Here is a 13,903-nt window from a genome sequence, read left to right as displayed (position 1 = left end):
GCAGAGCGTGAGAGAGGAGTGCCAGTCAGATAGGGATCTGAGAAATTAGTTCTTGGTCCAAATATCTTATCTCCTCAAGGGAAGGCCTTGATCCAGACCCTGATGTAGGCCTTCTGCTAGAAGAAGAGTTGTCCTCTGGAGAGAGAGACAAATACTGGATCAGAATCCAATTAGCTTGAATGAGGCCTAATGTGGATAAGAAACTGACAGCAAGGGTGAGAGGTTGAGCCAGTAGAGGGAACTGTTTGTTATTATTGTGTAGGACAGGGGGTGGGGGGTGGCTTGTGCTTGTGTTGGTTTGGAAATAGTCAGAGCATTTTAAGTAGGTCACACTCACTATTTTTTCCTTCATAAGGCCCTCTGGGAAACTACACAGTAGTGTAACCCTTCAATGTGAGACTATTTAATGATATTATTTCACTCACTTTGTCTCTTTTTCTCTTTCCTTTACTCATCTGAATTTCCAGAAGAGAAATATGTTACTGTACAGCCATATACCAGTCAAGGAAAGGATGAAGTCAGCTTTGAGAAAGGGGTCACTGTGGAGGTCATCCAAAAGAACCTGGAAGGCTGGTGGTACATCAGGTGAGTAAACACTCAGGAGTTAACGGCAGGAGCATCAGTCTCATGTCTACACATAGAGACTGATGGGAAATGGAATCTCTTCAACTTCATCCATTCTCAAAACGAATGAGTCCTCAGAGATCGGTGATGTTGTTCATGGGAGGGATTGCATAGTGCTGTGATGAAGGCAGTGGTTTCCTGCTGCTTTGATTTGCCTAATGGCATTGAGAAGAATCCATGAACACATGGCACTCTCCACAGATCAGCTGGGTGTTCTGCCTGGGATTTTTTTTTTAACTCTAAGTGTGTGTTTCTCTGCATATATGCACACATGTGTGTTGTTTACCCATCCAGGGTGTATTTCCTGCCAGTCCTTTGTTTCTTTGTATCCCCAGGGACATAAGAGTGGAGCTCCACTGCACAGCTGTTGACTATAACATGCTGCCTTGTAGCATCTCCTATGCTCATGCATAAACTTATTAAAAGTTTTCATGCTGATATATACAAGCATACAGTCAAAGGCTTTTTGTAGTTATGGGGACTCTGTGGTGGTAGTTGCAGACATGGGATGATCATGTTGCTATTGAGCAGAAGTCAAATGACTCGGAATTTCACCAAACACTCTAAAATGATTAATTGAACATAACAATCAAAGTACTGTAGAAATGTGTGGAAGCAGTGTCTCTTTGCATATATTATGCAATCTGTTTACTTGCCTTTGGCTACTGTGTCCATAGAATTAGAATAGTGTCTACTCAGTACACAAGATCTTACTTTACATACTTTCATGCAAGAAATTGGTCAAATTTTCTGTTGTTTGAGTATCATAAAGTATAGATTATGGTTCCACTAAGTTTAGTGTGTGGTCTTAAAGGAAGACTCCAGTGATTCCAACTGAAAAAAACACAAAATAATTTTTTAAAATTGTAAAAAAAAAAAAAAAAACAATGGTCAAAATCACTAAACCAAGATGCCCAGATGTTTAGCTACATGTTTGGCTACATTTCCTAGCCAATACCATAATTTGTTTTTATTTATTTTTTAAATGCTCACACAAGCTTTCAAACTTCATACACCCAGATTATAATTCAGGCTTTATACATTTTCATTCTCAAGATAATCCTGATGACATGCTCAGGGTAAAACAGACTTTCATTTGTAAATTGGTGCAATACTCCTTTAAATGCTAGAAAACAGGTATGAATGCAGCAAGCCATGGAAAGAAGGCTGGGCCCCTGCCTCCTACTTGAAAAAGCTAAAAGATGACTTTTCCCCTCGTAAGAAGAATCTGACAGGCCCCGTGGAGATAATTGGCAACATCATGGAGATCAGCAACCTGCTGCAGAAGAAGTCGGTCAGTGAGAAGGACATCCAGACAGACGGAGAGGGGAGCACCACACCAGAGCGCCACATCTCCAAGAGTGAGATCAGCCTCCCCATGCCCTATAACTCTGAAATAAATGCAGAGACAGGCAGGAGGCTGAGCGCGGGCCGTGACACCAACAGTCCATGTCTAGGAATAGCAGCAAGCACTGCCCTAAATGAAAGTAAAGGCAGAAGTGAACCAGGGTCCCCAGCTGTTGCAAGAGTGGCACCGCATAGAGTGGAAATTGGTGAGTGTTTGTGGTGTGTCAGAAAAGACAGCTGAGATTTTTATAATGGTGAATGGAGCAGTGAATTTGTAGTCTTTTTATGAGACATTAAGATGTCATTTTCCTCTTGTGTAGGTTTTGATGCTATTGGTAAGCTACCTGGCTGGTGGTGTAATGGTGGTGGTGGTGTTATCAATAACATATAGCCTACTTATCACACTAACCCGAGAGGCTATTTAACAGAATTTTAAAATGTTTTTGTGTGGATTTCTATTTTACTCACATATTAAATATAAATGGCCAGTTTGTGTTTTATAGCATATACATTAGCTTATGAAGGATGTGTACACTATAAGATGTCATTGTGTTTATCAGGCTCTCCAAATCTGAGACAAAAACCTCCCCCAAGAAGAGAAACCAACTTGGTAAGACATTTAACAAGATTCCCAAAGCGAGTATAAAGACAGTAAATAAGAATAGTAACATAAAAAGAAAGATTATTAAAGAAAGTAGCTCCCAGATTACTGCAAGAGTTGGCATAGCAACTATTAAAGCACATTAAAAGCTTTAGCTTGTCTATGATCATCTGAATTTCTTTACTATACATACTTAAAAATTAAACATATTATGGTATGTTATATCATATGCAGTCATAAATTATTCTTATTGTCTTTAGTCATAGGCAGAGATAATGTAATGATGACTGAATATGATGTCATCTGTTGGCATCTCTCTTTTTGCTGTCCAGGGATTCCAGTTACCCAAGCCACCAGAGCCCCCTGCTGTGGAAGCAGAGTATTACACCATAGCTGATTTCCAGTCTTCAATCTCTGATGGCATCAGTTTCCGTGGAGGACAAAAGGCTGATGTAAGAGGCTGGATCGACATTGTTGTCACTGAGATAAGACAGTCAGGACTCACTGAGTACACGTTCTCCAGATAGATACAAGAGCTGAGGCAATAGAAATACGACCTTGAGATTTGTGTTTGAACATGATGTAGCCACAATTTTCTCTGCAAAGCGTCAGGTAGAGAGAAGATAACATAGATTCCTTCAAGGTTTTTTATGTGATATGTTGAGCTGACACTTACAGACAGTGTTTTAACCTTCACCATTAATGTTAGTTCAAGAGAACTGTAAAATCAATAATAAGAATTTTCATTTTGTTATATACTGCTGTGATTCAGCATGTCTTTGATTGTCTAATCCTCTAACCCTCACTCTAACACATGTCAGTCTTTGACAGATGTTTCAAAATACAGTATTCCTTTTTATCGATTTTATCTTTTAAATAGATTTTATCTCCTTGTATAGGTGATAGAGAAGAACCCTGGAGGCTGGTGGTATGTGCAGATTGGAGAGATGGAGGGCTGGGCCCCCTGCTCCTATATTGACAAACGCAAGAAACCCAACCTAAGCCGTCGTACCAGCACCCTGACCCGGCCCAAAGTCCCACCTCCAGCTCCACCTGTCAAAAAACAAGACTCTGAGGAGACTCCTCCTCCCCCTGCTAACTCTGCCTCCAAAGTTTCAGAGCCACCTAGCAGGCCTGTGTACGAGGAACCTGAATATGATGTTCCTGCAATTGGATGCGAAGGTGAGTCTGACACAGATTCTCTGAAGAGTGAACGCCCCCTGGATGTGAAGCTCATCAGCATGGTCAGCGACAAGTACCGCAGCTCCCCTCCTTCCTGCAAAGCCTCCCCTCCTGTCTGTAAGGCATCCCCTGTGTTCACTCATCGAAGAGCCTCCTTCAGGTCTGTAGAGGAGGCTGCTAAAGAAGATTGTATCTATGAGAATGATGGCTTTGTGCAAAGCAGTGGCCCTAATGGAACCTCAACCAAAGTTTCTAGTGAACCCAACTCCCCCAGAAGCTACCACTCCTCCACGGTCCCACGAAAACCCTCTGGATCCTCACCTTTAACTGGTAGGCCCATCAAGACTGTGACTCCAGAGATGAATCAGAGAAGTCAGACCCTCGGCAGACACACAGATATCAGCCTCAGGTCCCAGGACAGCAGTCCCCACTCTTCATCAGATGAATTGACCAGAGGCCCAAAGAAAAGCCCTGCCTTCACACAGGATGTGGAGCAGAGAATAGGTCAAAGCCCCTCCACCAGGCCCAAGCCTTCTGTCAGACCTAAACCACTCCTGACCAAATCAGAGCCTCAAAGTCCTGAAAGGATGGACATCAGCTCTTTGAGACGGCAGCTGAGGCCCACAAGTCAGTTTCGACATGGACTCAAACCTTCCCGTGGGGATGACTCTGAAACGGCTTCTGTTATCTCATCAGAGGACTCAATGTGTTCAAGAAGCACCTCAGATCTGTCCTCTGTTTACTCTAAAGGAAGCCGTGGTGACTCAGACGTGGAAGGCTCCAGTCTTTACCGCTCCCTGGATGCCTACAAGAAGGTCCAGGACTCTGAGGTTAGCTTCCCAGCTGGGGTGGAGGTTGAGGTTCTGGAGAAACAGGAGAGCGGTTGGTGGTACATCCGCTGGGGCTCTGAGGAGGGCTGGGCACCCTCGTACTATTTAGAACCTATCAGACAAGTGGGTGATGCTGGTGGCCTGGAATTAGATGGACAAGGGAGCATTGGGAGTAAGTCCAACAGTCTGGAGAAAAATGAACAACATGTTTTGGCCCTCAATAGCATTAATATTCAGGGTCTGACTCAGCAGCATCAAGGCCTGAGGAGGAACACCCCACCAATTCCTTCCAAGCCGCCAGGTGGCTTCTCAAAGCCAACTGGGATGGTTAACGGAGGTGTGCGAATGAGGAACGGAGTACGCCAGGTGGCAGTGAGGCCTCAGTCTGTATTTGTGACCACAACACAGCCAGCTAAGGATGTGCACTACCTGACAGGGTCTCTGAGGCGAAACGAATCACTCGGTAGAAGTGATCACTATGGTTCTGGGTCTGCCACGCTTGGCGTCCGCCGAAATGCCTCCTTCAGCACTGTGCGGCCACATGTTGTTGTTGAAAGTCAAACGAGGCCTGCCGAGCGCTCGAGCCTGGGGTTGTCAGGGAGCGCATTCAGCACAAGTAACGTCCAGGACACCCTTAGTAGAGTTAACCAACGCAACGGCATCCCTGTGTCCACAGTCCGGCCCAAGCCCATAGAGAAGAGCCAAATGATCCACAATAACCTTGGCAGGGATGTGTATGTGTCTATCGCTGATTATCGTGGTGATGAAGAGACCATGGGTTTTACTGAGGGCACCTGTCTTGAGGTACTGGAGAGAAATCCCAATGGATGGTGGTACTGCCAAGTGCAGGACAGCCTGCTTCCCCGCAAGGGCTGGGTCCCCTCCAACTACTTAGAGCGGAAAAAATAGAACTAACCCCACATTCTTCCCCTCCCCTTCACCCCAACTTCCCCTTTCGATGTCCAAGAGCGTGGGTGGCATCACTCCTTAAGAATGTTACCCGCAGTCTCCTGTAAGCAATATGTCCTTGAAAATATACATCTATGAAAAGGTTATGTCTAAAAAGAAGGATGAGTTAATCTGACAAGGAAGGACACTTTTAGTGCTGGTTTACTAAAATGGATACAAGGTGGAGTGTAAAGATTTGAAACATTTTGGCTGGAAATATGAGACCGAAACATGGAACTGGTGAGGAAATTAGTGGACTGCATCTTTGAGATCTAAAATGGTATGAATGGGAGTGCTAACCCCTTAAAGAGGCCTGCATTATGTAATACAGAAGCTGAGCAGGGTAATGGCTATGCTTATTCCTGCCCTTCACTGACTATGATGGCCAATGAGTGCCTTTTGTGATTGATCACCTGAATGGAGGTCCTAAATGGTGGATTGCAAAACATTAAATCAACCAAATCTTTTAAGAGTGCCATAGGCCTTTGAACACCACCAAGAGCATTTCCATAACTAAGTAAGAGCTCCACTACAGAGTGCAAACAAAGTGCAGCGTTTTAATGTAGACCGCTCTGTTGGGTCCAATACACAGATTAAAGAAAGAAAAACAGAGACGTGAAGGACCCAGGTGATGAGATGTCATCAACAGAACAACACGAAAATCTCATTATCAGTATTTTTATTTCGTTTGTTGTTCATTATAATGTCTTGTGTTGATGCAAGTCTTTTCTTAGAGAATTATTTCTGCTTTCTTGTGACATCTGTTTTCCACCAACAGCCCACAGTTGGACAAGTTAAGCTCTTGCCTTACGTCTTGTACAATCTGAAGTGATACTGGCAAAACATACAGTAGGTGCTCCAGTTGGATAAATTGGCTTAGTTTTGTCATGGAACCCCAGGCCCCACAAAAATGTATTAAGATGAATCTTTTTAATCCCAGATGTAACTAGCTGAGATATAAAAACCTGTGAAACTTGAAGATAACACTTGGATATCTTAGTGTCCTGGAAAATCAAAGGAACAACTTGAGTGCCCTCCGGAACAACACCACCTCAGATCTGGATAGCTAATAACCTCAACAAATGAAAATGATTAGTTTACAAAGAGTTAGGTTTACTGTGGTGTTTTAATTCCAGGAACAATTGATTTTGTATATATATTTTGTATTCATATAATGACACTGCTATTTGTGGAGTTGTATTAAATAAGTACTGGAAATGCAGTGAAAAATTGGAATCCCAGGGACATATTTGCATAAAGTTTAGCCCAGTGTGTACACAACAAAGAGAAATACCATTTCATTGGCCAAGTTTTATTATTATTACTATTTATTTATGGTACAAACCAAATGCCTAAAGTGTGGTTTCTGAACTGAAAAACAAGGTTCAGTACCCAGAAGCACTTGATACTTCTCAAAGACTGATCAACTGTATTTGATATTGCTGTGCAGTATTGCTTTTGATACGAAATAGACAACATAGTTTAATGAAAGTTGACTTACTGATCCCACAGTTTAAAATCAAATAAATAAAACTTAGCAATCACCTAAAAAATATCAAATAATTCTCCCCTAGTGCAGAAGTTACACCAATTTGAAATTCTGAACTAAATCCAACTTTAAAAATTAACACGGCTGATGTTCAAGACTGCTGAAATACATTTTCTAACACGCAGTGGGAGCTCTCAGTCTGAGGCTGAACACTACCTTTTTGTTATGTTTCTGCTGGACAGTATCATATTATTAAACAAAGTACAGTACCTGCTACTTTATCTAATTTAGCAAAACCATATTTGTTTTTTGTGTGTTTATTTGTTACTCTGTGATCACACAGTAACAATAATGAGGAACGAAGTGGTTCTGTTTTGTGAATTAGTGCACCTTAAAATTGTTTTTATGGTGCATTAATGCAAAGATGCAGTAAATACTCAGCATTTATTTATTGAATACATTTTTTAATATTATTTAAATGTCTCTATTGGTTTTTTCCTCATCTCAAATGAGAGGAGGAGCTCTGAGTTCTCTACTGTAAACATGCCAGTCTATGCGTAGCAGTAGAGAACCAGAGACCTCGTGTGGCAGGTCAAAGGTACTACAACATGATTTTTAAAGATCCACACAGCTTGTGTATCAGCAATCTTACCTCAGTGCAATAAGAAATGCACTGCTGGTCAGTGAGTCTCCCCCAGAACTGTACAGATTCTTTTTTCTCTTTTTTATCTGAGTGCAGCTAAAAATATTTTTGTAGTACATGGTTTGTATTGGGCAATAATTTATTTTACTGAAAATTTCAAAAGGTCCTTTTTTCCTCTATGCTGTGTGCTGCAACTTTAGCAAATCACGGGCACTTCCTTCATCTTTATTGTCTTACATAATGCCTGATTTAAAGTATTTATTATGAGTAGTTTTCTGTGTTATAACAGTTGGATGATCTTTGCTACCCCATTCAAAATATTTCTCTATATTACTGTAACAATAATAATCTGTATAGTATTATACAGATTGTAATTCTTACAGAAATTGGGCTTCAGTAATATGCAAAATGCCAACTCAGCACTCAACAAAAACATTATAATTTAGTCAAGTATGTGAGGTTTTTGCATTTATTTTAAAAGGTCTAACCATATCAGACATATAAATAATAACATAAACAGCTAGGATGCTGATATTTGCCCCTTCCCATCAAGACGAAGGCATTATGTAAATGTGTTGAATCACTTTTACCATTGTGCTCCAGCACATCATATTATTGCATATCGCTTTGTTTGAAAAGAATTCACCCGCAAAAGAATGGTTGTGTGTCGAGCATACATTTAGCTGTGTAGCATCTATGTCTAGTCAGGCTTTTATTGTATGCTCTTTTTTTTTCATTTTTATACCCTGTTTTGTTCAATTCTGAAGTGTACCTGTGAGGAAATGTGCAATAGATAAAAAGAAAAAACACTTAATGTTTCAAGAATAGGAAGAATATCACAGGTCTAGTAAAACAATTACATCTGATGGTAGTGTAGACGTTCCTGGTTGAGCTGCCACATTTAAAGTCATAATTAAGTTAAAGAGCAGATGCGTGAGGCTGAAATCATCAGAAAAGTCACTGGACCAAAGCAGTCTCATGTGACACCTCATTATGTCCTGACATGATGGACTTTCTAATGATGAAGATCAGATTCTCTGCTCCTCCTGCCCTGGATCAGCAGTGGACACTGATTTGTAAATGGCATGGCAGAAACCCACTGACCCATCCTGTATTGACATTACAGCCATCTGGGGTCTTCTTTACACATGGAGAATTATGGGCCCTTCATCGGGGGCCTCAGTGTCCCTGCTCTGAACTGTCACGTTCGTGCCTGAATGGAATTTTGATAGTTTCTTGTTTTTGTGTTGTTGTTTTCTTCTCCTGTTTGTTCCCCCTCTGGAGTGTGCCCTCTCTCCACCTACGCAGATGCCTCTCTTGACATTTACCCCGTCATTGTCAAACCAAATGAGACTTTTTCCTCTCCGGTCTCCATGACGAAGGTGATATTCAGAGCTGTCTGCAGTGGTGAGCAAACAGACATCAATGGGGAGAGTCTCGACGGTAAACAAGAGACCGGGCAGATGAACGCACCTTCAGGCCATTTCACTTCAGTTCATCAACTTCTAGAATGTTCGCCAAAAATAGAAAAAAAAAACTTTGTTCTTCTCCTTGCTGAGCCCCAGGGAGGCCTTATTGATGTGCTACTGTACAGCCGAACACATCATTGTGCTAAAGAGTTGCTGTGTGTACAGGCCAATACACAGAGCTCCCTGTCTTGTTGTCCATAAATCCTTCTGTTTTCATAGATAAATTCCACCTTAAAAGAGTAGTTCAATATTTTGGAATATACCTGTGTTCACTTTCTTGCCCAGAGTTGAAATGCAAAGGTTGATACCACTCTCATGACTCTTGGTTAAAGTTATTATTAGGAGTTGAATGTGGTTCTCCTGGTGTCAGTCTCCTGGCTCTAGCTTCATCAGCACAGAAATATGAGGATGGTATCAATTTTCTCGCCAAACTCTCTGCAACAAAGCCAACAAGGTTATTTCCCAAAACATCTGATTATTTTTTTAAGCTTCACATTTCAAACATGGCCGACCAGTGTAGTCTTTCTCAGACACACTGCTGTCAGACCTATGCATCTGCACAACAGAATGGAAAAGAAACTGGCTGGGGTTTGAGTTTAGCTTTCCACCTGCACAACTGAGCATGTGAGCACATGCCAACACAGACTCATGATGATCGAGGAGTCATTCACGCCAGAGGAAATGTGTGCATTTCCGGACAGCTTGCCAAAGGTGATACAGCGCTGCTGCTTTGACTTCCTGTTTTATTCTACTCTTTCTTTTATTTTAAAAATGGACTGCACCTTTCAGGCTGAAGCACCTTAAGCTCTGTATTCCCAAACACTAGAGCTGGTACCATAGCACATTCCTCCTCCCATTCCTCCTATTTCTGTTCCTTTGCCACATAAATCGATGTCTTTCCTCGACACAGCCGGCAAATTGACTGAGACATCTATAGGAGGGTTTGGGTGGGGAGTGTTTACATGCATGCGTGTTTGTGCATGGTGAGATGGATTGTTTGCAGGTGGAAGAGAAGACAAGCTAGAGGTCAAGGATGAGAGTTGTGAGAGCAGGATGCAGGATGAATCAGATAGTGGACTCTGAGGTGAGAGGAGCTGTGCTCTGACAGGAGGGAGATGAAAGGTCGGCAGGCACTGTCTCCACTCTGAAAAATAAGCCCTTCCAACAGTGAGCCCATTTTGTCAAACCTCCCTCACCCACCTTTCTAAAAGCTAATGAGACCTAAAGAGCTCTCTGCTTGGAAGCCTGAGCTGTGAAAGCCCACTTCTCCAACGTGTTAATTGCAGCACTTGAAGTTTTTGAAGCTGCATCACAAGAAAACTGTAAGACAGAGACAGACGGGTTTCACACTCCAGCAGCTTCTCTCAGCCTCACTCTCAGTCCATGGAGGAGCTTTAGAACTGATCCTGCATCAGATTTCAGCTTCTTTTACTGTCTTCAGATCTTATGTAGCCCTGGGTGTGAAATCTGAGCTGGGTGTTGGAAAAAAGATTTTTGAATCAGAAAAAAAGTCTTCAAATAGTGGATTTCTTGTCTCTTTTTGCTTTATTCATTCTTGTTTTTGTGAAGAAAATAACTGATTCTTGTAAAAGTGTAAGGATTTGAAGGGTTTATTCACATCTAATTGAAACAAGAATGAAATCAAAAGCACAACAGCATCCAGCTCTGGAATAGAGTGATTGCTGAGTTAATAAAGGCAGTTGTTTGACAGAAGGGGCAGGTTTGGTAGGAAGGTTTTAGCAAGTGTGTGGGAGCTGGTGGGAGATACTTAGGGGGATGATTTGGTAGGTTTTTAATTAATGTCTCGTTTTTGTGCAAGAGAAAAGAAAGAAAAGAACAAGCGCAGCTGCAGGTCTTTTTCTCAAGCAGTTGGGTTAAAAAAAAAAACAACCTCTGAGGCCTGCGAATGCTGATTATTTATGTCATTCGGAGAACTTCCTCACAGAAGCACAGTTGTTTGGCATCAGCGGGAGCCGTCTCCGAGCTCCGGAGAGGAGGCTGTGTCGAGGAACGACGCGCGCTGCCGTGTTTCCGTGGCGCTTTCCTTTGTCTGTCTTTGGCTCCCCCGTTTCTAATTAGCACAACAGTGTGTCTTAATTAACCTCAGCCAGCCAGCCAGTATTCCAGTGCTAACAGCTTTCTAACGAAGAACAGCGTGGCTGCTGCCATGGTCGGAACGCAGCCATGCTGTTGTGGAGGAGGGGAGATGTCAGAAGTGATAGATGTTGAGTGACAGCTGAGGTGGATTCATGATTCATGGGAAGGTAGAGCTTGTTTTTAGCCTGGATGTTGTATTTATAGAATAAGATTTGTCACCACCCTGCTGTGGAAAGCAGTGTGCCAAAAAAAGAAAAAAAAAAAGACTTGGAAGCCCGATGCCATCAAGCACTTGATCTGTAAATTCTGATAAAAACGATCCGTTACCAGCATGAAAGCCACACTAACAAACATAATAACAACTACAGGCCCCGGTTTGGACCAAAGGAGGTGCTATATTTTCATTTTCTTTTCCTTTTTTATTAGCATCGTTATGCAAGTTATGGTTAACCCTTGTTTCAGAAGATGTGCCTGGAGGAGCCTGTAAATGTCACTGAGTCATTCAGTGATGAGTCATGTGACCACACTGTTCACAGCACCTCCACACTACACACAGGTGCACTAATGGACAGAAATCTACTCCGGTTTCCTTCTGATTGGACACGTTTTGCACATGTGAATTCCTTTGGAAAACAGGTCATTTTGTTAGCTACATTTTCATTTGACAAGTCCCTTTTTTGTATCTTGTACATGTTTACATTGTAACTTGCATTGCCCAAAAGAGAAACAATATTAAATGTATCTTGGTTGTTTTACCCTGGCTCCTTTTAATTTGTTGCACACATACACTCACATGCTTCTGCAGACAAAGAGCAAAGCCCCTTCCTGTGTGTGATACATCTACTGTAGATAGTATGCGACAGTAAGGATTACAGATTGAGACATTTGTCTTCATTCGCCTGACTGTGCGGGCCAGATTAAGTGAGTTTAGATGTGGAGGAGCAGAACAATGTAGCCGGTTATATATATGGAGCTGTGAGCTATGACAGAAAGGTGTGAGGAGGATGACGGCGATGAATGAAGACGAACGAGCCCCAGATCCCCACTAAAAGGAAGAGGCAAGAGTTTTTGCTCTCCTGTACCCAAGCCTGCATGGAGCGATTTATCACTTATGTTAGAAGTTAGATAAAATATATGCTTACACCTCTGTAAACCAAAACAAGCACTACACATTTACACCTCTTAAAATAAAATACATTTTTCGGGAGGTGTCAGATCAGGCTATCGCTGTTTTTTTAGATAGTAATTTGAAATATGGTGATAAGAAAGACCATATTTTTAGGTTTCCAGTTCCCTCCCTACATAATAACTGCATCTGTTGGCTATGTTATGTTCTAACAAGCTGGAGGATGTAATCGGTTGCATTTTGTTAATACTGAGCTTTTAAATCAGTGTTAACAATGATATGCCTCCCCCTTTCTATTTTGTGTTAAACTGGTATTTTTATCTGAAATAATAGTTTTAGAATGAAACACAGGCTCATTTTATAGCACTCTAATTTTAAATGTCTAGTGCTGCCACTTGAACCTGTTGTTGTCTTTGTAGTGTTTGTGACCATGTATTGTGCTGTTTTTTTAGCTGCAGTGAAGCCAACAACACAACATAGTTCCTAACCTAACCCGAAGCAAACATTTAGAGTAGCATACCAGTACATCTCCTCTAGAGGTCACTCTTGAACCAGTAACCAGACAGTGAGCGCAGAGATTTTCATATGAATCTCCATTGTAAGACCTGGCTATGGTCTTACCACCTCAATACCTACTGTGATTTTGAGTCTTGAATTAAAATTCCATTATGACTGCTCCAGTAATATTAACATGTTAATACTAAAAGGTGATGATCTCTGACAGAAGTGTGAATGCTCAGTTGAATAATGAAGGATCTGATTACACTTGTCTGCATTATTTTTTTACTTTTCATGAAAGTATTACTCATTATACTCACATGCTTTAATTCCTTTATATGAAGATGTTGTGAGTTGGTTTGTGGCATACACAGAAGAACACAGACTGCTGCAAAAGAGACATCTGAATGAGGTGCTTCATGAATATGTAGTGCAGCCATTTTAGTGGAGCACATCTACACCTTGAGTTTTAAAGTAGTGAGCAATATTTCCTCTGATCTCCCAGTGCCCTACTTGTCACTATGAAGACCCCAGCAGCAGTGGCTGAGGCAGAGACCGTGGTGCATGATGCGACAGGGGGCTGGGGTCACCAGATGACTTAGCATGACATTTCAACCAGATCCCTAGTGCCAGCCTCATTTGTGCTATAGGGGAAGTCACATTTTAACTTCTCTATGTCTCAGTGTCAAAGGTCAAGTGCACACAAACACTATTAGACACTTAATTCAGAAAATTCACCAATATATTAGCAAAGAAGGAAACATATAACTTAATGTGAAGTGGAAGCAATGGTGCAACAGGAGGCCAATGTGTTATATATAGCTCTATGATACTATACAGTATTGTTCAAAATAATAGCAGTACAATGTGACTAACCAGAATAACCCAGGTTTTTAGTATATTTTTTATTGCTACATGGCAAACAAGTTACCAGTAGGTGCAGTAGATTCTCAGAAAGCAAACAAGACCCAGCATTCATGATATGCACGCTCTTAAGGCTGTGCAATTGGGCAATTAGTTGAAAGGGGTGTGTTCAAAAAAATAGCAGT

At 41.6% G+C, this 13,903-nt stretch overlaps 1 protein-coding gene across 1 annotated transcript in view; it reads left to right on the top strand.

Annotated features, from left to right (window-relative positions):
- sh3pxd2aa (SH3 and PX domains 2Aa) overlaps positions 1-11,491 on the top strand; it is a 126,310-nt gene extending 114,819 nt beyond the window's left edge. Inside the window, 5 exon segments of the mRNA XM_020594229.1 lie at positions 468-589; positions 1,778-2,177; positions 2,532-2,581; positions 2,905-3,024; positions 3,472-11,491. Of these exon segments, the coding sequence (XP_020449885.1) occupies positions 468-589; positions 1,778-2,177; positions 2,532-2,581; positions 2,905-3,024; positions 3,472-5,493 (2,714 nt within the window). The 3' untranslated portion in view covers positions 5,494-11,491.
- The last annotated feature ends 2,412 nt before the right edge of the window (positions 11,492-13,903 follow it).

This window comes from Monopterus albus, unplaced genomic scaffold (genome assembly GCF_001952655.1).
Source record: "Monopterus albus unplaced genomic scaffold, M_albus_1.0 scaffold22.1, whole genome shotgun sequence".
NCBI classification, from domain to species: Eukaryota; Metazoa; Chordata; class Actinopteri; order Synbranchiformes; family Synbranchidae; genus Monopterus; species Monopterus albus.
The sequence above is the reverse complement of the archived record's forward strand: the minus strand, read 5'-3'. Positions and strand labels throughout refer to the sequence as shown.